Here is a 23272-nt window from a genome sequence, read left to right on the forward strand (position 1 = left end):
GAGAGCTTTAAGAGTGACTAACTATTTTGTGACAGAGGGATTTCATATCCCCAGATTGTAGGGTTTTAGATCCCTAGACTTCATGAAAGGGAGGTGATAAATAGCAGTAACTTTTTACAGAAGGGTTGTGCCTAAAATTTTCACTTGAAGATTAAGAATTAGGACTGGCTGAAATGTTTGTGACAAACACTAAAATTACTGGAAGATTGAGTTCTAGAAGGTCAGAAACTATCTGCAAGGTGAGGTCAAACTTAGTGAGTAGTTTCAGCTGAAAAAAACCAACTCACTAGACATACTTTTCTTAAAAAAATGAAGTGTAAAAAGCATTAAAAATGCACTGGACAATATTTAATTCTGACCTGAAATGCTAGTTTTCAGTGTGTAATAAAAAAATTAATGATGCCTGTACTTGCTATTTTTAGTCAGTTTTCCCTACTCCACTTGTTAATTATTTTGTTCCATTTGAGTACCAAATACAAAAAATCCCTTATTCGGCCAAGTCCAGTAGACACAACTTTCTTTCCAGTAACTGCTACAGTGATTCCAAGCACAAATCTACTCGGGTGGATTACAAGAATTCTCCCCAGCACCTGCGTTGCAAATTCCAGTGCAGGTGCCTTGGTCATTCCTCACCATTTGATGCGATACCTGCTGGTCAGACCCGGCCTTTGCATATGTTTTACAACATCGATTCTTTTGTATCTGCATCACCAACTGCACATTAATTTCTTATCTTTTTAGAGAATGTCATGTTTCACCACCCTATCCAGAAATCTGCCCATTGTACAAATTCCCAGCTGGTGTGCATTTAACACCTTCACTGCCAGAGCCTACTTCTGCCTCTGTGCATTAAGAGAGGTCAGAAACAAATTTTTTTAAATCCTAGCATCTCATGGAACATCAATGAAAACATGCTGCACCAGAGAAAGAAAATAGCAAAGATGTCTAGCTTTAAAAACAAAACCAGAAGAAATTATTTACCTGGTTAAAATTAAAAAACTCCATGCCTTAGAAAATACATATTTATTATTTTGACAAGATATTAGATATGATTATGTCACAGTTATATCATTGCCTTTTGGTTCAAATCTAGTGGCCTAAAAGCATGACAAAATATTTTTTACTCAGGAGAATTCTTGTCCCATCTGCCTTTTCTTCCCTTGCAGTTACTGAGATGCACATAATTACCTGGAAGCTAAATTTGGACCAAAAAGCGATAAGCTTTTTTCTGTTGTTGCTTTGTACGTACTTCCACAGCAAAACAAATGGAATGCTATAAAAGAGGCTTATCACATCAAATAGGGAATTAGCAGCGGGAATCAATAATCTCCAAAGTCACAAAGTCCTATTTCCAGGCAAATACTCTTAACTTCAAAATAAACAACCCCCCCCTTGTGAAGCAAAAGACTTCCAGAGGGACATTCAAACCCTCTGTGCTACGTTGAACAGGCTTCAGCCTTTCTCTTTGTCCCCTGCATAGTGTGACATCAGCTTTTTACACTTTCTCCCTGAAGTTTTGAGGACTCAGTTCACCCCCTACTGAAGTTTCTCCACTCTCAGTTTTCCGACTAGCGTCAGGTGCCTGTACTCTTGCCTGCACATTCCCCTGTTCCACCCGACACTTTATCAATGTGAAAACCTGCTTCATTACCACAATCTAGCTGCTGGGATGATTCCAGTATTCTTTAGACTATTTTTTTCTCTAACTAGAGGTGATGTTAAACTATGGAGGGGGAGGGAATGCCCAATGACATCTTCCTTACATAAAATGGGAGAGAAAACTATTCCTGGCCCTGTTGACCTAAAGAATAATTTCTCCTTTACACTTCAGACACTTCACTTCTTACATCTCATTGGGAAAGTGTTGTAGATATCTTCCCTGTGATATTTCAAATGAGGGTGCTATCAAAATCCACCTTTTTGTAATTGTTTGCCCTCGAAAGAAAGACTGCCTCACATCAGTGACTATTTTTTGAGCTCCTTACTGAATAGTTATGCAGCTGGCATTCAGGCAGAAAGGCTGAAGAGAATTAATATTTAAAATACTTTGTACTCAAGATGAGCACAGTATGTTTGTTCATGGCTGCTGACATGCCATAGGAGAAACCTGGATTTCCCTGCAGGCCACACTCAAATGCCAAGACTGAAATACCTCGGTCCTGGGCATTCAGTGCCCTGGTTTTGTGGTATACGCTTGTTTTCTGTATATCCAGCTCCAGTGATGGCAAGAACAGGAAAAAGGCAGCAAAGGAAATCATCACAGGCACCCTGACAAAAATCCCTTCTGAGTGTTTACTGATGATACACAAAGTGTTCATAAAACTGAGAACTGCACCTACTGCTATGAGAGGCTGCAGATTGGACTAAAACATGCGGGCTAGGATGGCCTGGGCAAACAAACACAGTGCCTACTTCCCAGTTCTGCTCAACTTCTTTATTAGTTTAAAACATGCAATTTCTCATTCATCCACATTGAGCTGAAGTAAAAGGATTACACCCTCTCAGCCCTCCTTCTGGCCCCAATGGCCACAGCCATGGGGACTTGTGTTTTGCTTTACAGGCATACTGAATTTACATCTGTACCCTATAGTTTATTGGGTGGTAAGCCTACTCTCATCACTGGAGATTATCTAGTGCTAATAACAACTTTGCTCAGCTAATGAACACCAGCTGCTAAGAAATGGGAGGCGGGGGGAATGTCTCACAACTACTACACTCTGTCAGCTTTTCAAACTCCTCCGAGCAGTGTTTTCAGCAAAATGTGCATTAAATACACACTTCCACTCTATTTTCTTCTTTAGAGACATCAGAACACTGCTGCACGATGCATTAGTGGAGATCATCGCTGCTGTATAGATACCAGGCAGCAGCACTGTAGGCTGTCTGGGATGCTTGTGAGAGGACCAAGCTCCCAATTCCCCAAACTGAGAAGGAAAAATAATTTGTTGATTCTTGTCTCTGGATTCACCCACAGACAGAAACTGTTGAAGGCAGATCTTAAGGTTCTGCTTCTGACAGAAAAGGAGAAGAGTGCTATACAAGGGTGCAGGGACACTGAAAACTCTTGGAAGGGAAACTGGAACTCAGTTTGGTGTTTTTTTTTTGTTTTTTTTTTTTTGTTTGCTTGTTTTTTTGGGTTTTTTTGCTATGTAAGCGGTGGACTGAGGGGATGGGGAAGTGCAGGGCTGAGAGTTGTTGAAGGAAGCTGGGTGTCTGGAGTTGATTTCTATGTGAATGCAGTATGTCTGTGAGATGTTCTTGTTTAGAAACTGAGTCCTGGTAACTTTTTCCATAGAGCAGAACACAAGGAGTTTGGTCTCAAGGGCTAACCCCACACTCTCTTGGGACTGAAGTAAGCTAGAGACTCTTAGAGTCTACATGTCCTAGATGGGCATTTGTCAGAGCTTGTGACCTGGCTAAATTGTCTGTGCTGGCTCAGCCATTGTGCAATAACCCAAATCAGAAGAAATTAGTCAAGCATTGCAGCAGAATAGGTTTATGAAACATATTCACAGAAATCTTAGACTGCAGAGAGTGAAGGGAATCAGAATTTGGGGAAGTCTGTGACAGAATTTGGCCAAAGGTACACAAAAAAACCCCAGCCAACAATGTCGTACACTTCAAAAGCCAAAGATGTTGCTAATACACGTTGACATTGTGAGTTCTCTTGATACCTTGTGCTATTGCAGAATGGTTTGGCAGGGATCTCTGAAGTCCATCTGATCCAACCCCTCTGCTCAATCAGGGCTGCCTAGCACTGGGACTGTGTCCAAATCACTTTTTGAATATCTCCACAAAGAGAAACTTCACAATCCCCGTGGCCAACCTGTGGCAGTGTTTGGTCACCCTCAGAGTAGAAATAATGTTTCCTGATGTTCAGAGGGAACCTCCTTGTTTTGTTTATGCCTGTTGCCTCTGGTCCTGTCACTGGGCCTCACTGAGGAGACCCTGGCTCTGTCCCCACTGTACCCTTCCTTCAGGTATTTATACACATTGATAAGATCCCCTGAGCCTTTTCTTATCTAGGCTCAACAATCCCAGCTCTCTCAGCTGTTCTCCACAGGGAGGATGCTCCAGTTCATCTCCATCATCTTCATGGCCCTTTGTTGGACTCTCATATGCCTGTATCTCTTTTCTACAAAGGAGCCTTGATGATCCTTGTAGGTCCCTTCCAACTCAGAATATTCTGTGATGCTGAGCCAGAAATAGACACAGCACTCCAGATGTGGCCTCACCAGTGCTCACTAGAAGGGAAAGATCATGTCCCTTGGTCTGCTGGCAATACTTTTTCAGTGCAGCCCAGAATACCATTAGCCATTTTTTTCCCCCCACCAGGTTGCTGGCTTATGTCCAGCTTCGTGTTGTCAGAACTGCCGGATCGTTTTCTGCTCTCCAGCTGGGTAGCTCCCAACATATACTGGTGCATGGGGTTGTTCCTTCCTAGGTGCAGCAATTAGCACTTGCCTTTGATGAAATTCATGAGACTTTTGTCAGCCCATTTCTCCAGCTTGTCAAGGTCCCTCTAGATGGCAGCACTATCCTGCAGCGCATCACCCACACCTCCCAGTTTGGCGTCACCAGCGAGTTTGCTGAAGACACGTTCTGTCTGTCATCCAGATCATTAACAAAGGATGTTAAAGAGGACTGGACCCAGAACTGAGCCTTTGGGGTATACTGCTAGTTACTGGAGTCCAACTAGACTTGGGGTGCCACTGAACATCAGCCTCTGGACCGGATGGCTAAATGGATTGAAAAGTCTGAATGGCTGCACCCATTCTTGGGCACCTGAGGAATCTTATGGGAGACAGTGTTGAAAGCCTTACTGAAATCTACACAGACATTATCTACTACTCCCTGGTTGTCTACCAGGTCAGTAACTTCACTGTACAAGTTCATCACATTGATCAAGCATGACTTCCCCTTGTGAATCCATGTTGACTACTGATGACTTTTTTCGTCCTTTACGTGCCTGAATATGGTTTCCAGGATTAGCTGCTCCAGCACCCTCCCAGTGATGAAGGTGAGGTCAACTGGCCTATAATTCCCTGACTCTCCCTTGAATAAAAGAGTGACATTTGCTTTCCTTCTTGTCTTTGAGCACTTCTCCCAGTTGCCATGATCAATCAAAGAAATATTAAAGACAATAAGGATGGCATTGAATATTTAGTAATGCCAGGTCAAGTTCATCCTTTCAGATATCCTTTTATGCTGAATAGTGAGGCAGCACTGCTCTCTGGAAGATTTTAACACGTGCCCTAATTGTTAAAACATGACATGTCTAGTGACAAGTGCACAGAACTGAGAGAAAGGCAAGGTACAGTGATGGGCAGGTGGGAGAATCAAATCTGAGGCAGTCAAGTGTGCAACAATCAGGGAGGATGCTGAGACAAGTGAGCTGTCATGCCTGGTATTCCTCCAGTGATGCCTTGCATCTCCCTATCTCTGTCTTGATACCTGCTCCAAAACCCTTCAGACTGAGGCCAAGTGCTGCACAGTACCTCAAACCAAGGTGAGGTGGTGGGGGGCTACTAGCACTACTGAACTACAATGAGAAATAAGACAGAATAAAGACCTGAAGAGAAGAATTAGTCAAGACAACGGGAAATAAAAGTACCTCCCAAAAATGTATCATATATGATGGTTGTCAGAGGCAAAAATCCTATCTTCCCACTGCTGAGCCTTTTTTAATCTGTCATGTCACGTTAGAAAACATGATGGAGCCCTTTGCTGGCATTAAACAGTGCAGTGCAAAACGCTGGCAGCTCTTCTAACTGCAGTAGACTATTAGATCTTCTTTACTAGTCTAGTCTGAAGGGGAAGATGAAATGGATGGTGGAATATCACATGGCTCTGTGATGCTTGCAACTGCCCAGGACTCTCTATCTCATCTTTTATGTCTGCTCAAATGAGGGAAGGATGAATGGTTCTGGCACAACCTGAGAGTAAAGGACACCAGGCATTTACACTCAGTTGTTAACCAGGAAAAGGTAGAGTCTCAGGGGCTGTTCTGGCCTTGAAACATCAGCCACTGCTTTCCCTGAAAGGAGCAGAGGGAGGTTTTGGGATCAGATGGAGAATCCCATGATGGGAAGATGTAAAGGCACCAGACTCTTGTCACAGAAGCTGCTCCCCACTTTGAGACTGATGTGCAGCTCTAAACAAATCAGTTGCTGTCAGAGGGGCTGCCTGCCCTCTTTCTTTAATAGCTGAACCTTGAATATTAAAGCTTCCCTGGGGCAGGGAAGTCCTTGTATGGGGGCGCAGAGTGCTCTTGGAAAGCCAGAATTGGAGCAGAGTTTGGGTGCTCCAACTTCGCAGTGCACCCAGAGGCTGAAGGAGTTTGTTTCCCATGCTGCTTGCATGTTTAGCTGAAGGTGGGCCAGCTGACAGGTCTATGAAAATACCAACACGGCAGATGACCAGGAATCTTTCCCTGTACCTTCTTTGAGGGGCTCCCAAGGAGAGAGTTTACTCACACTTTATATATAGCAGCCTTCCAGTACCTTAAGGGGGCCCACAAGAGAGATGGAGAGAATCTTTTCACAAGGGCATGTAGCAACAGGACAATGGGGAATGGCTTTAAACTGACAGAGGGAGAGTTTAGATTAGGTATTAGGAAGAAATTCTTTGCTGTGGGGATGGTGAGGCACTGAAACAAATTCTCCAGAAAAGTGGTGGATGCCCCATCCCTGGAAGTGTTCAAGGTCAGGTTGGATGGGGCTTTGAGCACCCTGGCTTAGTGGGAGGTGTCTCTGCCCATAGCAGGGAAGTTAAAACCAGATGGTCTTTAAGGTCCTTTCCAACCCAAGCCATTCTATGATGATATGAATCTCTGACCTCTTGCATGTTCCCCTGAAGGGTCTGGGTGCAACCAAGCTGACATCTGCCACCCCGCCAGGTAACTGAAATCCCTGAGCATGTAGAAGAGATGGGGCCCTGGTCCAGGAGCCATGCCTGTTCCCCACTGAAGAAGCAGGCTGGTGCCTCTGCAGCCCCTGATGTTTCAGATCAGGGTCCCTGCTTGCAAGGCTAGCTTTTAAATCAAAGCCAGCCGATTACAGGGAGGCAGGAAGACCATTTCTGTCTTGATTACTGCAATAAAGGAAATAGTGAAGACTTTTCCAGCATGCTGAAAAACTCCAATATTCTGCAGGATAAATAGTCTAGCCTGACAATACAGATGCTTGCTCACAGAGCAAATACAATATATTGAATGCTTATTTTCTTAATTATTCATTAACCACTAGTGTTGCTGCCTCCTGAATTCAGGGATGTCGGTGAAGAACCAGGTTACTAAATCGTGGTGTTAATGTGCTTTCCCTGTAGTTTGCTGGTTTGTTATTTATTATCAGAAAGGCAAGTAATGAATATTACAGGCTGCACACTTAGAGACACACTGATGTGGTCTACAACACATGAGAACACTTCCTCTTCACTAAAGTTATTAACATAAATGGTAATTTCAGACGGTCAGGTCTGAAGCTAAGGACTTTCTTTAATTCACACATATGGTCTGTGTAGTGCTTGTGAATCCCAGTGCACTGAAAGAGGAGCATAATTCTTATCCAAACCTGCCTCTAAAAGACTGGTTGCAATGTTTCCGCACACAGAAAAAAGAAGACCCCATTCATCTCTAAGTGATCCTTTTGTTAACACCATGTCTTAGGGGAAACATGCAAAATTCCAACATCACATAATTGTACCAGGTGTAAGGGTAAGGATATTTACTTTCTTGATACATTTGTCCAAAAGACATTTAGTCCTACACAAAACAAACACAAACATTCAATCTTATTTACTCCACTTCAGAAAGGCATCTCTGTTTACTCACATACAATAGCCTGCATGTGAAACTCCAGAGTTTCTGGAATATAGATGGATGACCACGCACACAAGTCAGACTTACTCCTTTAGCAGTCCTGCTTGTACTCACAGTAACAGCCACAGTGAATATATATGACCACATACATAAACACGGTTTTTTTACTCCTGACTCGGATCAGCTCTTAAATACGTTTGACCGCTTTACAAGGATTGCCTCTGTTAAATCTCCTGCACATGTATTGCTAAATAGGCCAGAATACACTGAAGTGGAGGGGAAATGCAAACTGTAACTTCTGAGAGAGGTTAAATATTTTGCTCAAAGAGCAATTTCTCCATTTTACAATCATCAGACTATAAAGAGAAATTTATTCCTGCCAGTCTGCTTCTTTTATCTACTTGTACTCCCACCTGATTTGTTTCCTTTACAGAAATTACAAGGTCATCCAAGCTAAGTAACTGTTGTGCTTGTGATTAACTACCTACAATCAGCAGGTACAAAATATGAAGATTTATGATTAGATTTTTTAGAGGTGGAATTCTATGAGCTAGTTCTTAATGGAGCTGCCCTAAATTTGCCACTATTAACCAGCAAAAGAAAAAGACAAACCCAACAAATAAACCACCTTTGTTTTTAAAGCCAGAATATAACATTTTGAAGGAGGTTCTTTCTTGCTTGTGTTTGTTTCACCTGTTTTTATTAATGCCATTCTTTTACTCAAAAGGGAGTACTGCATGGACTCTTGTTTAATGGAGAAATAAGACTATTCCTGTTACCAAAATATGTTACTCTATTACTGCCACAAGCTTTATTTATATCACCATGAATTATTTTGCCCAGCAGAGAAATGTTTCCTCTTATATAAAAGCTGACAGTAGTTTGACAACTAAAAGCAAAACTGCAATCAATTTGGGGCAGAAAACGAACGATACCACACCCCACCGAAACTGCAAAGGAAATAAAGGTAGATTTAATATATCTGTCTCAGTTGTGTTGACAGCCTGAATTAGACCTCAAATACAGACTGTGTCAGGGGGCTGAAGAGCTTGGGAAGCATGAAGGGGAAATTGTAACCCCATAATGCATTTTGTCTTGACTTCTGCAGAGAAAGGATGGGAGAAACAGATGTTGCAATGACAAGGTGGTGTGACTTGCACTGCTTCCATGAGAATAGAAACAGGAACAGCGACAGACCCCAGGAATAACAAATTCCTTTCTGGGCTGGTGACATTTCTGATTGAAATGAACTTCTGACATGACATAAACACTTTCCATTTCATCAGTGGTCACACAGGTGCCTCTGGGGAGACCTTGCCCTCAAATGCCGCTCCCTGCTGCCTGTTGCTTACCATTAAAATCATCCTTCTCCTCAGGACAACATTTCTCCTTCTTTATAGTAGCATAAATAAAATGACTCTGCATGTTTGGAGCTCCATCTTCTAACATGGAGAGATGCATCTGCCCAAGGACAGACTATATCTACTCTGCAAGGCTTTGCTTCCATAAATAACAAAACATCTGTTGGCCCTAGCTGAGCAAAATTGATGGGGGGAAGGGTTTCATCCCATCCCAAGGTGGAGCTGCAAAGGTTAAGGACACTGTTCATCCCCCAAACCAGGGAGTATGTAGAGGTGATGTGTTTTGTCGTGACACTGTCATGTCCCCTTTCCCTTGACTGCTCCATTGACTTTTGCCATAGCAAATTACTCAGACAAAGCAAACTCACGCTGTTAGCTATGAAATGCAAAACAAGCATCAACTATCAAAACAATAGTAATAGCATCATGATGTTAGACATGCTATTTTCTGTGAAGAATGATGTTAGCCATGGAAATTCCTCATAAAAAGAGGTAAGTGCAAACCATGCACAGAAATGAGGATCCCTGTCCTACTGAAACACAGATGCCTAAAGAGATCTTGGTATTGGGGTGGTTTTTTTGATAGCACACAAACATTGCTATCAATGAGAGTTCGTCAACTGATGGAATGTTACAAAGTTAATAGGCATGTATGTACTTTTTGAGACCCCAACACACCTGAAAGAAACAAACAAATAAATATTTGTGTGTGGTCTCTTTCAGTGGCTTGCCTAAAGTTGGAAAGCTGGTGGAAGATGCAGCCTTTTCAGAGTATTTTAACTACAAAGCCACCTTTCCTTTCAGCAGAGCAGAGCTTACTAGGACATTGAGAACAGGAAAGAGGGCTGACAAGGGCCTTGAACGCCCATCTGCTATCTGTACCCATGCACAGAACCTAGACCAGTTCTGCTCAGAGTATTTATTCCCAGTGGTTTTATTCCCTGCTCAGAGTATTTATTCCCAGCCCAGATGTGTAATGATAGCTCAGTTTCAGTTTGTCACCCATAAATAATCACCTGCTTTTCCTGCCTTCCTCCTGATGCTAAGGGCAATTTCAATAGCTCCCTTGGGGTTTTCCAAATGAACAGCTTCCTCATGAAGCTTAACTAAAAGGGAAAAAATGCCGCTCTCCCTAGGTACCATTGCAGCTAAAACCCAGGCTCAGCCCTTTGCAGTTTTTCTCCGTTACCCCCATTCATGTATCTAGTGCTGTCGCATTGTCCCCTCTAATCCAGGACTTAGATGAGCTTGTTTACCACAATCCCATTTTCCGTGTGATTTATCCCCAGCACCCTGCATGCAAAGAGGCAAGCTTCACACACATCTGCGCGTGCGTGCTGCCATCAGGGATGAGCTCTTGCTTTAGGCACTTGCTTTTCTCTCATTAGTGGAAGCTAACAATAAGTGTGAGAATTGCAGACATCAGAAGTAATTAGGAAGAAATTATTTCACGTTACCTAACAAAATGAGGTCTGTGAATAAAGCCTAATCCTGCTGTCTGCCCATTCTTTTTATCCCTAAATGACTCGGAGATGGGGAGGGCACAAAATGCCCTCCACAGCACTGGATGGGGAGCAGCCACAAGGAGATTCAGCCATGCTCAACGGGGGCCATCATGCTGCCATCCTCTGGCTGAATAAACCCTTCCCTAGTAGTACTGCAACACTGTTTAAAGAATTGACCATTTCAAACAGCTGAATCTCTTCACAGCTTAAATTTTGGTGAATAAAAATGATTGCTTTGAACTATTCAGTCCCCTCAGACCTCTGAAGGAACTGCTGTGTTTTCAGTGACTGTGCAAGCCTTGCAGACTGACCCTTCCTCAGTACTGGTAATATCATCACCTTCATGGTGATGCTGACAGTCCAATCCTCTTCCCAAACTGTCCAATTTTTCTACTCTTCTTTCTAGTATCTGATATGAACAAGTCCAAAAACCTCGCAACAGCCTCATGACATTTTAAAAATCAATGACAATTTTTTATACTTGTGGGAATTCACCAAGTTAATTCCATCACAGGATTTCCAAGCAGCATTTTTCAGCACAGCTGAAGAAGACATAGTATTGATCAGGGAATGCATAGATTACCGCTCTCAACAAGGTAGCAGGTGACCATCATCTGTCAAACCTGCCATTCCATAAATTTTTATGACTTCTCATGCTACATTTCTCAGTCACAGACATCTCAGTACTATTTCAAAAACATCAATGGGACTATAAAAACACAGCCAGCAGGTGTGCATGTCCAGATCTCAAGTGTACTTATTTACAGCCATATGCACACAGACAGTGTCTCTGTGATCTATTGCCTCATGATCCTTGCAATATACTATTTATATTGCTTCAGATCACGATTTTCTGCTTGCTGGTGTAAGGATAGTACCTCATAAGGTACTGTAGCGAATAAATCTTGGGCTATACAAAAAAACAATGCAGAGCACTGCTGTATATCTGGCAGAGGAACTTGCCTCTAATTCACTGCTTTAAAGCCAGCAGAACATATATAGTGACACACAGAGGATTCAGCAGAGCAATCGAAAGAGCATCCCTCAAAGTCATGAAAGAGGCAATAGGTAGTCTGTTACTTTCTTTTTTGTTTCTCATTTTACTAGTTAGCTAATGTGCAGAAGGCTGCTCCCCCACCTCATCTCTCTTTGCTTTCACACTGGGCATGATAAATATGACCCCTACAACTAACAGCTTTTGGCAGCAGCACAGCACAAACTCTTGTTGGATTGCAAAATCTTACTGGCTTGCCTGTGGCACCTTCCAGGGAAGGGTAGCAGTACCTTGACAAGCACTACTGCCAGCGGACAGCCTTTATGTGTCTCCTCTGCCTGCTGACCTGCAGACAGTGGTAGGAGTGTGCTGATGAGACCGACATTATGCTGACCAGTAAGAATACTGTGAATATCAAGAAGTTCCCTTGACATTGATTATTAATAACATGATGACAGCACACTGGATTACCAGACTTATCATGTTATTAGATCATCCAATTCCAGCTGGTGGGAGAAGCCAGGATGGAAACAATCAGGGAAAACAAATAAATACACCATGTTCTTGAAAAGCAGCAGACCAAAATCTCAGCTTTAATACTCCCATATCTAATTGCTAATGAGCACCTTCACCAGAGTTGGTGAGTTAAGAGACTCAAAAATACTTGAATACTTTAGAAAGCCTCCCTTGCAGGATGTGTGGCAGATCGGTCAGTCTAAAAAAAACACCTTGTCTCAGGGTATGGGGGAGACTTTGTGAAAGACACACAAAGAAACCAGGTCTTCCCATTCCAAGGGAGCACGAAGTCCTCAGCAAAATCTGGTGTTTCTGTAAAGGGCTCTTGTGTTACTAAATATGTTTATTGAGAAAGTCTGCGTGGTCTCTTATGACCACCATTAGGATTCCTTGGTGAAACAGAAATGCAAGGACTGGCACTGAAGCACCTGTCTCAGTACCAGGGGACATTCCTGCAGTCTCTGGGAGACATGCAGCTCTGCTGTCCATCACCCATCAGTGCTGGCTCTCCTTCTCACCAGGGCTTCCTGACAGGCCTTTATCATTGCCCCAGGAAAACCTCCAAGTTTCACTGTCATAGCCTGGATATGCCCCATTCCTCTCACCCTGACAGTTACTGAAAGCTAAATCCAAGTCTTCTTGGCTGCTTCTCTAGCCTGAATAACCAGGGAACCTGTGCTTCCCAGCAGGTCCAACACAGCCAGTGAGACAGGCAGAAGTGAGAAGTCTGTCTTTTCCCTCCCGCTCCCTGTTAACTTTCAGAGTCCTGCTTTCTCTTTTCTGTCTTACAGTCACGCATGCACACTTCTTGAGCAGCTGTGAAGCTGTGTAGGCACCAGAGGGATAAAATGGAGGAGGAGTTTGGGAGAAGCTGAACAGGGGAAAAAAAATAAAGGAACACCATACCAACTTAAAGATTTACTTAGCACAGAAGGTTTGCATTTCAGAGTAGAAGTTAATGGAGTTGTAAAGGCTTTTAGCAGCCAAGAACATGGCCTACAGCATCCATTTCCTATCCCCATGTCACATGTAGTTTTGAGCTGAAAGTTCTGCATCTTAACACACTTTTGCTCCTTACTTCATAGTAGATGTCATATTTTGGAGTAATCCATTCTGGTTTGGTTAGAGGAGGAGGTCTTTAATTAATTACTGTAATCAATTGCCATAACTGCTACGTAAGGACACCTGAGAAATGGCTTATGGTGCAGTGGCCTATTCATGTGGCTGGAATATGATGTGGAATCTCCTGCCTTTGCTGGGACATATTTTGCCACCTTGGGCAAGAAGCTCCATTTTTGCTCGGATCGGCACGTGCTAAGCCACAATACAGGACACAGACCAGCAAAGCACAACATTCACGTGAAGAATTTCTATGACAGGCACAAAGAATTTGTCTCATGGCTGAGCAACACTGAAGTGTGTAGTAAGCCAGGCCCTGCTATAAGATCCAGTCCCTGCAGCCTCCCCCTTACAACGGGCCTGGTGTAGGTCAAGGCACTATTCTCCCAGCATAGGAAACTGAATTCTGCTCTGGAGTCTCTCTTCCAGTTGGCTGATGTAACACTAAAGTCATAACAATTTTCTGGGAATAACAGGAGGTTCAGAGGTTCCAAGCTACATTTAAACAGGATCTGAACAGACCTTTCCGAGCCAAATTGATTCCTGGTGCAACTCTAATGAGGCTGGAGGAACTGCACCTGGGATGATTTTAGTCCCACACAATATGTCAATGGCCAATCTCAATATGCCTGGATAGAGGCATCTTTGAAAAATACATTCTCTTTATAGTACTAAATTCTGATCTGCCAAATGTGGCAGCCAATGAGCTCTTCCAAACTAAATACTGTGAGGATTATGCATAAATACTGAAGTATCCTAATCAGCCTCTTGCTGAAAATTAATTGATCCATTACAGACAATAACTATATTCTGAAGTTTTTATTCTGCATTTTTTACTTCTGTAAGTAGCATATGTGATTTGATTGGCTGGATATTTTAAACCCTAGGGAACCATTGGTGGAGCAGTACAAATCCCTCTGAAATCCAAAATTGCCAGCTGCAATTATAGTCTGCATCTAGCATCTTCTCTAAGGACTATAAATGCTTCACTACTTTAATTTTGCTTGGCATTTGCATCACTGTGTGACAATTACCAAGCAACAGCAAAGGATGGATTCAGTAATGAAGTCAGGACAGTAAGGAAATACTGTCCAAACTGAAATATTCTCTCTATTTCAACCTAATATTCATCATTCTGTGCACATGGATACATCATATTTAGATATAAAGCACTGGTAAGACAGGCACCTTTCCTTTTTGCTGCTGAAATGCCTGTGGCTTCCTGCATATTAGATATGAGCAAAACTGTTTTCTCCTCATATTTCTTGATTGTTTTCACCTTCTTAAAAGGATGAGATACTAAGTTGCAAATACTAGTAATTAAAAGGTGAGACTGGCAACTATACTACTCCAGTTAAGGCTTGTGAAATTCTACCCATTTCAGTGATGGGACGTGAGAATGAAACAGCAATTTCATTCAGCTCAGCTATATTTTGAACTCATATATACATAGTTTTAATTGTTTGAACTATTCATGATTGCCCCTAAGTCCTAGCTATATTAGAAGACAAAATCAAACATTATAGCTCACACTATTAACACAAATTAGCAGAGATACAATTGGGGAAACAAAAAACAACATTATGAGAAAATGGGGCTTAGACAGGAAGGGTTTTGGGTATTGCCAAAAATAGTTTCCCTTGTTAAAAAGACAAATGCTGAAAAAATATTGTTTAGCAAGGAAAAAAGCAGGATTTGGAGAGGTGAAAAATAAAATACTTATAATGAAAAAGACTTGGTGCACAGTGAGCTGTGCAGAATCAATGTTTGTAAATGACACTACTTTTCTTGATCAGCCAGAGCTGGAAAATTTCAGAAAGACCTAAGTAATTTAGGCAAATAGGCAACAGGGTGGAAATGTTGTTCAATGTCATTGCAAGGTCAAGCAATGAGACAGACTAAGAGAAAAAAAATTAAATTCCTCACATGCTTCAAAATGGTTCAAACTTAATCATATAAGCACTGGGACCTTCCTGTTCTTTGGGACCCAGCGCTCCATTGCAGGCATAGTCTAACAAGGCTGGAATAAAGCCAAATAAAGACTGAACTGAAAAATCACAGTACCAGCAACAGTGCAGCACCATCTTACATATTTTGGGCATATTTGCTGAAGCCCCTCAACAAGAATACTGAAGAATTAGACAGGTCTTGGAGTAGGCTAAGCATGATCCAACACAAAAACTTTCAAAGACATGTTGGAAAGGTGTGGTTAGTTTATTCCAGGGGTGATAAACAAGGTCATGCAAGAAAAGTAAATAAAATGCTGAAAGTGGTGTTTACCAGGAGCTCCTATTCTTCCTGTCTCCACAACATGGTAGCAGTGTTTCCCCCTTATCCGCCCACCCCCAAAATAAAAAAATTAAAACCTGCAAGAAAATTCCCAACAACTGGCTGCTCATCTCCTCGTGGTTTTCTTACTGGAGAGCAACTAACAGCATTCACCAGCTCTGCATACCACCAAGATGACACCATAAGAGGATTAAATTGATTACAGAAATCCTGACATGTGCATAGAAGGTTCTTAAGACAGTTCTAGCTGACCTCAGTTTACTAATTCTTGTCAGAAATCCTCCACGTTTAATGGCCGCCCCTTTATACCCCATGCAACACAGAACACCAGAACAGTTGGTGAGTAACACTGTTATGAAGAAGAAAGTGTCTAGACAGGGTAAATCTGTCCAACCTGATCCAGTAGAGGCAAGTACTAAAGGACTTAACCTATTTTGTACCAGGGAAAGCCTCAGCTATTCACAGGAGATGCAGTCAGAAGAGAAAGTTATACTTCTGACCTTTGGCCAAACTAATAGCTTATAAAATAGCACCTGCAGCTACAGTCCAAAATGGTATCAAAGCTGAACATTTTCCAGTGAGGTGCCAAAAAAGAACCAAATTCACGTAGCTCATGCTGATACTTAATACAACCAAAGTTCCCATAGCATCTGCCAGGAAAATGAAATCAGGAGTTGTATGGGAAGCTTTATTGGAGCAGAAATAATGTCTAGGCCCATTTTTTTCCTCTCCATGGCTTTTCCTCTTGAACATTGTAATGAAACAGATCTCAAATGTTTAAAGTCTAAGGAAAAAGCTATATCCCACCACGTATTTCCAAAAGCAAGAGTTAAAAAAACGTTTTGTCTCTTACCTTGTTAGCTTTGTCCCGATCTGCTGCCTAAGTTCAAGCCTCTCTTCATCAGTCTGCATGGGGAGGATGTTCTTTTCCTCCAGCTCTCGCTTGGAAGGCCTGTTGCTTAGTTTGATTGCTAAAGAGTCCTTCCTGCAGAGTTTCCTTGCCAGGGGGCCTGTGGGAGAGAGGAGACGCTCTGCCAAAGGAGGTGTCATCATTTCATTACAACATGCAGCTGGCAAAGAAGCACTAGCCAAGGGAGGATATGAGGCTCTCCTTTACACTGGTATGGACTATGGGAAAAGGGGTGTCATTAACTTCATGTGCCCCGTTAACCTCAATTCATATCATAATAAGGAAAAGCTGAAATTGGTAGGTATACAGGAGATAGAAGTTAATATATTGCTCCATAGAGGGGAGTGGATAAGAAGGGCTTGTTTTAGAATTGCTAGTAGCATCTGTAGCTTTCTGTAGCACAGTATTTCCACATAATGCAATGAAAAATTCAACCTCAGAATCTGGGCAGGCAGCAGATTCTGAGTGAAAAGAGAGGGCTATCTGAATCTCTCTTGCACTGTCATATCAAGACATCCAAGCCAGCACTAGAAGGAGTCAAAAGTCAATCAGAAACAGCACAAATCTCTATGTACATTAACTGACTGCTTCTCAGGCAGTGACAGTGGCAAAGACACTGTAAAAACCAGTGGCCTTTTATGGCTCATATTTGCTTTCTCAGGCTTGTGTCCAAAGCAGTTTGAGCAAGCAAGACAGACACAAACAGAGAGACACAAACACATGGGAATTTTGGCCTTTGTCAGGAGAGTGTGAGATAGCACAGTTCTGCTCTGTTTTTAGTTTAGGAGCAAACACTGCTTAATTTCACTTGCAGGGTAAGGTGGTGTTCTGAGGAGATGAAATATGCCTGTTTTAGAATCTTCTTTCTGTGTGTTTTAAAAGGGATGTTTGATTATACTGCTTCCAGTTTTCAGAAGAAAAGAAATGCAAGGGCCTGGAACTTCAGTCTCTGGGATGACAAGCAGTTGTCATACATAAAGTACTGTATCTTGTCTTCATGGGAGAGTCCCACGATGCCATACTCGGGCAGGAGCTGAGTTTCCTTACAGTGGTCAGGAAGGCCACAGGTCTTTTCCCAGTCTGTAATTATGATATGGCTACCAATTAACCTCTTCTTATCTGAGCCAAATCCTCTGATTGTGACCCCTTTCAAAGCATGTGCACATTTATGATTCTGAAGTGATTTAATACTGACTACATATAAAAACTCTGATTCTCTACATGTGGCACTTATTTCATCCTTCTGAAGTAGCTATTGAGATGATCTCGACTTAAGCCAAAGGCAGGGCTACTCTTCACCACGGGCACTTGGGAAAGTGAATCCAAATGCCAATTTGTAATTGAACTAATGTAAGCCTAAACCTGTCATCTGAATTTGGCCTGAGCACTACCCAGACAGCAATTCATGTACATCAGGGGAATCACTAAAAATTCATACTACTTGTTATTTTGAATTGGCATCCCCATGTAGTCAAGCTCTGAGAGTTACGAAAGCCACAGCCAAGAAAGAAAATACACAGGCCTTGTGTTTCCTTTGTGTATTGTGAGTTCAGAGTAAAATAAGTGAGAAAGGAAAAATGGAATGAGTCTTACTTGTAAATAAGGAGTTATCCTCCTCTTCATCTTCCTCTTCTTCCTCTTCCTGCCTTGGATAGAGGCAGGAAGAATCTTCATAGTCAGTTTCATGAGGCACATTTTCTTTATTGTCATCGCATTCGATCACAACAGTTGGCACTTGTCTCATGTCTGGAAGGCCCCCAGGTCCTGTTTTTGTAACACTGTCACTTGTGTGTAAACCAGAGCTGTTGGGAAAGAAAAAAGAATAAATAAACTAAAGGAAACAGCTCAATGAAAGCCAGAGTTGCTTCTCTCACTGTGTATAGGAAAGTAGTGGTCTTTCATCCCTTTTTGAGAAGAAATGAGAACAGAAAGATCTTCAAGACCAGCAAGACATCTAATGGGTTTAAACGGAGTCCTTATTAGATTTAGGATACAACACTTATTAGGGAGAGGTAGGACAGTTCTAAAGATCTGTGGCAAATACTAAGTGACCAGTTACTCAGAGCGGTAAGCACCAGCTACTCAGTGGTAAGCATTTCTCCAGCCTGGTGTCTGTGTGACCTCTCCACTGGTGTGCAGGCAGCAAGGAATGTGAAAGGTGGGAGGAAGTACAGACTGTAGAGGATAACTGTAGAAAGGCAGAGGGAAAATATGGCTTGCACTAGTTGGACAAGATGATGTTGAGTGACTTGAGGGGACGGCAAGGGCACAACTTTCTGATGCGCAGGGGAGCGAGCATGTGAAACTGGGCTTGGAGAAAAGGGACTTTGGGACCAGGTGAGAGTAACCAAGGAAGTAGCCAAAACCTGAGAGGTTTGTTTGCTAATGGTACAGTTACATACTGGGGGGAGGCCATGATGATATCCCTTCTCCTGCCCCAGCTCCTTATCCAACCAGGTGCTGAAGATCAATCAGAATTGGTGCTAACATCGTATTTCTTTTGTTACAGGTGTGATTGATTATTTTCTGCATCTTATGAGGTTAAGAATAGTGGTGAGGACTGCTACCATCTAGCTGTTTGTGTTGAATTCAAAGCCCTTTACCAAATAACATATCAAGTAGGAAAACAGGAATATGAGGAGGTGAACACAATGTCAAACACAAAGTGAAAGGAAAAGTCAGGAACAGAATCATGTTTCCCAACCAGTTTTTATCTAAATAGCTCATGTTGCTTTTCCAGTGTGAAATCAGAATGAGAGACTGGCAGGAAAAAATGGTGGTAGCTCAGGATTATTTGTGAGACAGCAGAAACCGCCCTCTCTCTGAAGTCCTGGCTGATGCAACAGCTATACGAAAAATGGGGAACATTTGCCTGTTGGACACCCTCTGTACGTCAAATGCCCATTTTACTTTCCAGAAGAACACAGGTGTGAAAGCAGATGTGTTGGCCAAGCTGACCTTGAGGCACACAAACTTGGATCTGACAATTATTGAGAAGCCTCAATTGCCTTGAATTAATTTTAGCCTGCTCTGAATACCAGAGGTATTCTGCATCTTGAATAAAATGTAGTCTTCTCTTTAAAAGATTTCTACTGAAATCTACTGACTTTACTATTTTCCACTTGAAACATTTTGCTTTCTTCCAACCCAAAAGTTAGAATGGATTCTTAAATGGCTGCCAGATAACATTCCACGGAGACTTTTAAAAATGTAGTTCTAGGAATATAATGCTATAATGTTCCCAAATATGCTTAGGGATGAAAGAGAAGAAAAGGCTTCAGATCCTGTGAACACACCATACCATGTTGTTATTATCATCTTCAGCTTCAAAGAAATAATTTTGTTAATTCCAACATTTACTACTGCAGACTAACCAACAGTGAGATGCAGAGCTTTATTGGATGCCTTGAAGAGAGAAACTCCATTTTCTTTGTGATAGTCCATTTTTTGTATCACAAAGTAAGAGAAATTCATGAAGAATTGGCTTGCAAATTTTTGTATTGGACTTCAGTGAGCTTGACACAAAAAACTTTATCCCAGATGCAGTTTTAGAATTCATCAGCTGAATTCTCATAATGACACATCAACACACTACAATTTTTAAAAACTTTGAACCAACTTTTGATTTACTGAAATGCTTTTGGAATTTTTATATTATGAACTTCATTAAATCTGTTTTCTCTGTAAGCTAATTTTTGAGTAAGTCTTTTAAAGAGGAAAGGGAGGAAATGTAAAAGTCTGGAAGGAAATTTCTGAGAAAAACTGTAATACTGTGAAATTCTGTTAACATTGCTAAAAAAAAATACCCCAAGCCTTCCAATTGCATACACGCAACCACTGAATCATTCAGTCAATTTTAGAACAATAAATACACAGAGAGTAAGTACAAATTCATTAAGGCCCTTCTGGAAGTACAAATGAAAGGAACAAGAAGTAGTTCAGCATCCTGGACTATTTGGTGCTTCCCTGTTCTGTGAAGGATTGATGTAGAATTACGGATGCATCCTTATGGGTGTGTACATAGGGTAGCAGATACCAAAGTGATCCATCAATTTAGGTTATCGAACAGATATTGGATAGCAACAAGATTTTCAAGTTACCAGAGAGGATTTTTATTTGAACTAGTGATCTAGAAATAGGCAGCTTCTCATCTCATTGTAAGTTTTCTGAATCATCCGCTTTCTTGATAATACTACTTTCTATTTTAAGCCCCTCATTTTTCCTAGTGTTTTGTGTCGTTCTTGATTAAAATCAGCCCTTTCCACAGCAATTTCACTAAGTCAGCTGTCTAAGCAGAGTGCTTATGAAATACATGCAGTACTGCAGTATACTTAAGAAAGACAAATCAAGGTCACTGGATATGTCCATTGTGTATAAATGACTCTGGGTCATTAGCAAAACTCCCACATGGTCAGGTGGTCTACACCACAGAATTTTTTAGCATTATTCACCAAAAAGCATACTATTGTTTCAAAAAGCCCATTTTAAATCAGTTTTGTGTTTTGCAACAAAATTAGAGAAAAAAACTACAGTTAAGCAAGTGCTTGTTTCAAGAAGATCTTAATGCACGGATTTGAACAATTCATAGCTCTCCAGCACAAGAACTTGCAATTACTGCTGCATCATCTTTACATGATCAAAACAGCAAAAAAGTTACACCACTACAGCTTGCAATGTTTTTAGAGAGAAAATACTTTAATGAAAAATCACAATTTAAGCATATGAGTGACTTATGGTACAGACAAAATAAAAAAAAAGAAAAAAGTGAAATACCTCCTGTAAAATCTAGTGGGAAAAACGTGCACACTTCTCATCTGTTATCCCAGGCCCTTTGATTTTGGAATAAAGCATTACATTTTTCTCAACATGTTTTCAGATCCAAGTACACTTTTCTGTACTCAACAGTTAAAACAAAAAATCTGAAAAAACTTCAAACCATTGTATATCCGTTTCTACTACAGGAATGTGTGTGAGAAACAGAGAGAGAAGGCAGAACTATAAATACGAAGTGCTTCTATCCTTAGGCAATGCTAAAGTTTAGACAAGATGCAATTCTCTTGACAAGTTTTATGGAAGAGAAACGTTTTCTGACTCAAATATGTTTCGTAAGATTTACAAGACACTGGCAGTAATGTCTAATGCATCTCATTTCATAAATCTACAGTCTGAAGCTGAGCTGGGTGTCCCAGAGGAACTGGTCTCACACACAGTCTCTTTGGACACAGTGATTTTTCACTGCTCCACCACAGAGGTAATTCTAGCCCGGAGTGAGATATTGCCACTTAACAGCTCTTTAGTATGTACGTTGGACAAACTGAGGCCTGGATTCATCTGCGCCCGCTCCTGTACATGAACCCACAGAGTAAATGAAATTAATTGTCACCTTTCCAGACAGGCTGAGAATTATACAGGCAAGGCAGAAAATCAGGCTATTTCAGATCAAGAAACTGCCTCACTAAGTCAAAATTAAAGACACGTTTCGGTGTCACGAGAGGGTTTCTAAAGCTTCTTTAGCCACTGTTTGTGATGCACAGCTTTGGGGCATGGTGTTTCTTCTCAAATACATTTCAGTCAGGAGGATGAAATCTGCGTATTTTGGTGGCAGGGCTTACCAGATTTTCATAAACTCCTAAAATGCATTCTAAAATGGTGAAAAATGGTGTCCAAATCTAGAGTTTTACTTACGCTTGACACACACCCTTTGGGCTGAAGGAGAAAGTCATTTGCAGTAGGACACAAATTGGCAACAGAGGTTGCAGAAAAAAGGTTACATGGAAATTACACATTTCTCTGTTTCAACTTAATCTACCATAAAACTGGTAATTTATCAGGGAGAATAGAGGCAAACTGGCAGCACAAATGACATGTCATAATAGTCATACTATGACAAGGGGCAGATTGCCCTTCTGAGAATAGGGTATGAATAGACGTTATGAGTACCAGAAAATGTTTGCAATCAAAAGCGTTAAGTGCACAAATGAACTTAATGTTCTATAATGTCTGTAATAAAATTGAATAAAAAAATCCAGGAAGTAACTGCCATTTTAAGCCATAAGAACAACTGGGACTTGAATAGCTATTACATGCTTTTTAATGTACCTTAAGACCTTAACTTATTAATATGCACTAGATCTAGGTGAGGCAGTTACATGCAAACACTCCTGCAGAGGGGAAAATAGAGAGACTCAGTAACTTTCTCAAGGTCAAAGACAGAAAAATCTGGCTTCCAGGTCTGTACAGAGGGAGAGCTCATTTTTCTCTGGCAAGCCTGTGGCTCATTGGCAAAGCACTGATTTCAACTATCAGTCTTCAAATGTTGTTACACTATCCAAATTCCAGAGACCTTAACTGTGTGAGCAAAAAATCCAGATTGCTAGAGGAACAGAATGTTTTAGCCTTTCATCTGTTTTTCATGTCCACACTCAGAGACGTGGTGAAGAGGAGAGTTGTGAGGTCTAAGAAAAGTTTACTGGGCAAAATATGGATTTGATATAACCTGATACAGCAAGTATCAATAGAGCTTAAATGACCTTGAGGAGCTTCCACTGCACCAGGATCAAAGAAACTAGATACAAGGAAGAAAAGGAAAAATTCCATTAGGAAAAAAATGTAGAGCTGAAACCTGATCTATACTTGTTTATATGATCATCCCTTATTAAAAACAAAACACTATTCTAAATAATCCCTCAAAATACCAGACCTGGCAGCATTGCTACTGCAGCACCATGGCAATTATTCTGTGAAGTTGTAGGATACTTT

The 23272-nt window shown here is 41.4% G+C and overlaps 1 protein-coding gene across 9 annotated transcripts in view; it reads right to left on the bottom strand.

The window, feature by feature from the left end:
- The window catches only part of PHACTR1 (phosphatase and actin regulator 1), a 307511-nt gene that overhangs the window by 31731 nt on the left and 252508 nt on the right, over window positions 1-23272 (bottom strand). For all 9 annotated transcript variants that reach the window (XM_048308918.1, XM_048308907.1, XM_048308880.1 and 6 more), the window contains 2 exons: window positions 18107-18315; window positions 16457-16613 (listed from right to left, as the gene is read on the bottom strand). In XM_048308918.1, the coding sequence (XP_048164875.1) occupies window positions 16457-16613; window positions 18107-18315 (366 nt within the window). The remainder of the gene's footprint in view (window positions 1-16456; window positions 16614-18106; window positions 18316-23272) is intronic.

The sequence above is a fragment of the Corvus hawaiiensis genome, chromosome 1 (genome assembly GCF_020740725.1).
Source record: "Corvus hawaiiensis isolate bCorHaw1 chromosome 1, bCorHaw1.pri.cur, whole genome shotgun sequence".
NCBI classification, from domain to species: domain Eukaryota; kingdom Metazoa; phylum Chordata; class Aves; order Passeriformes; family Corvidae; genus Corvus; species Corvus hawaiiensis.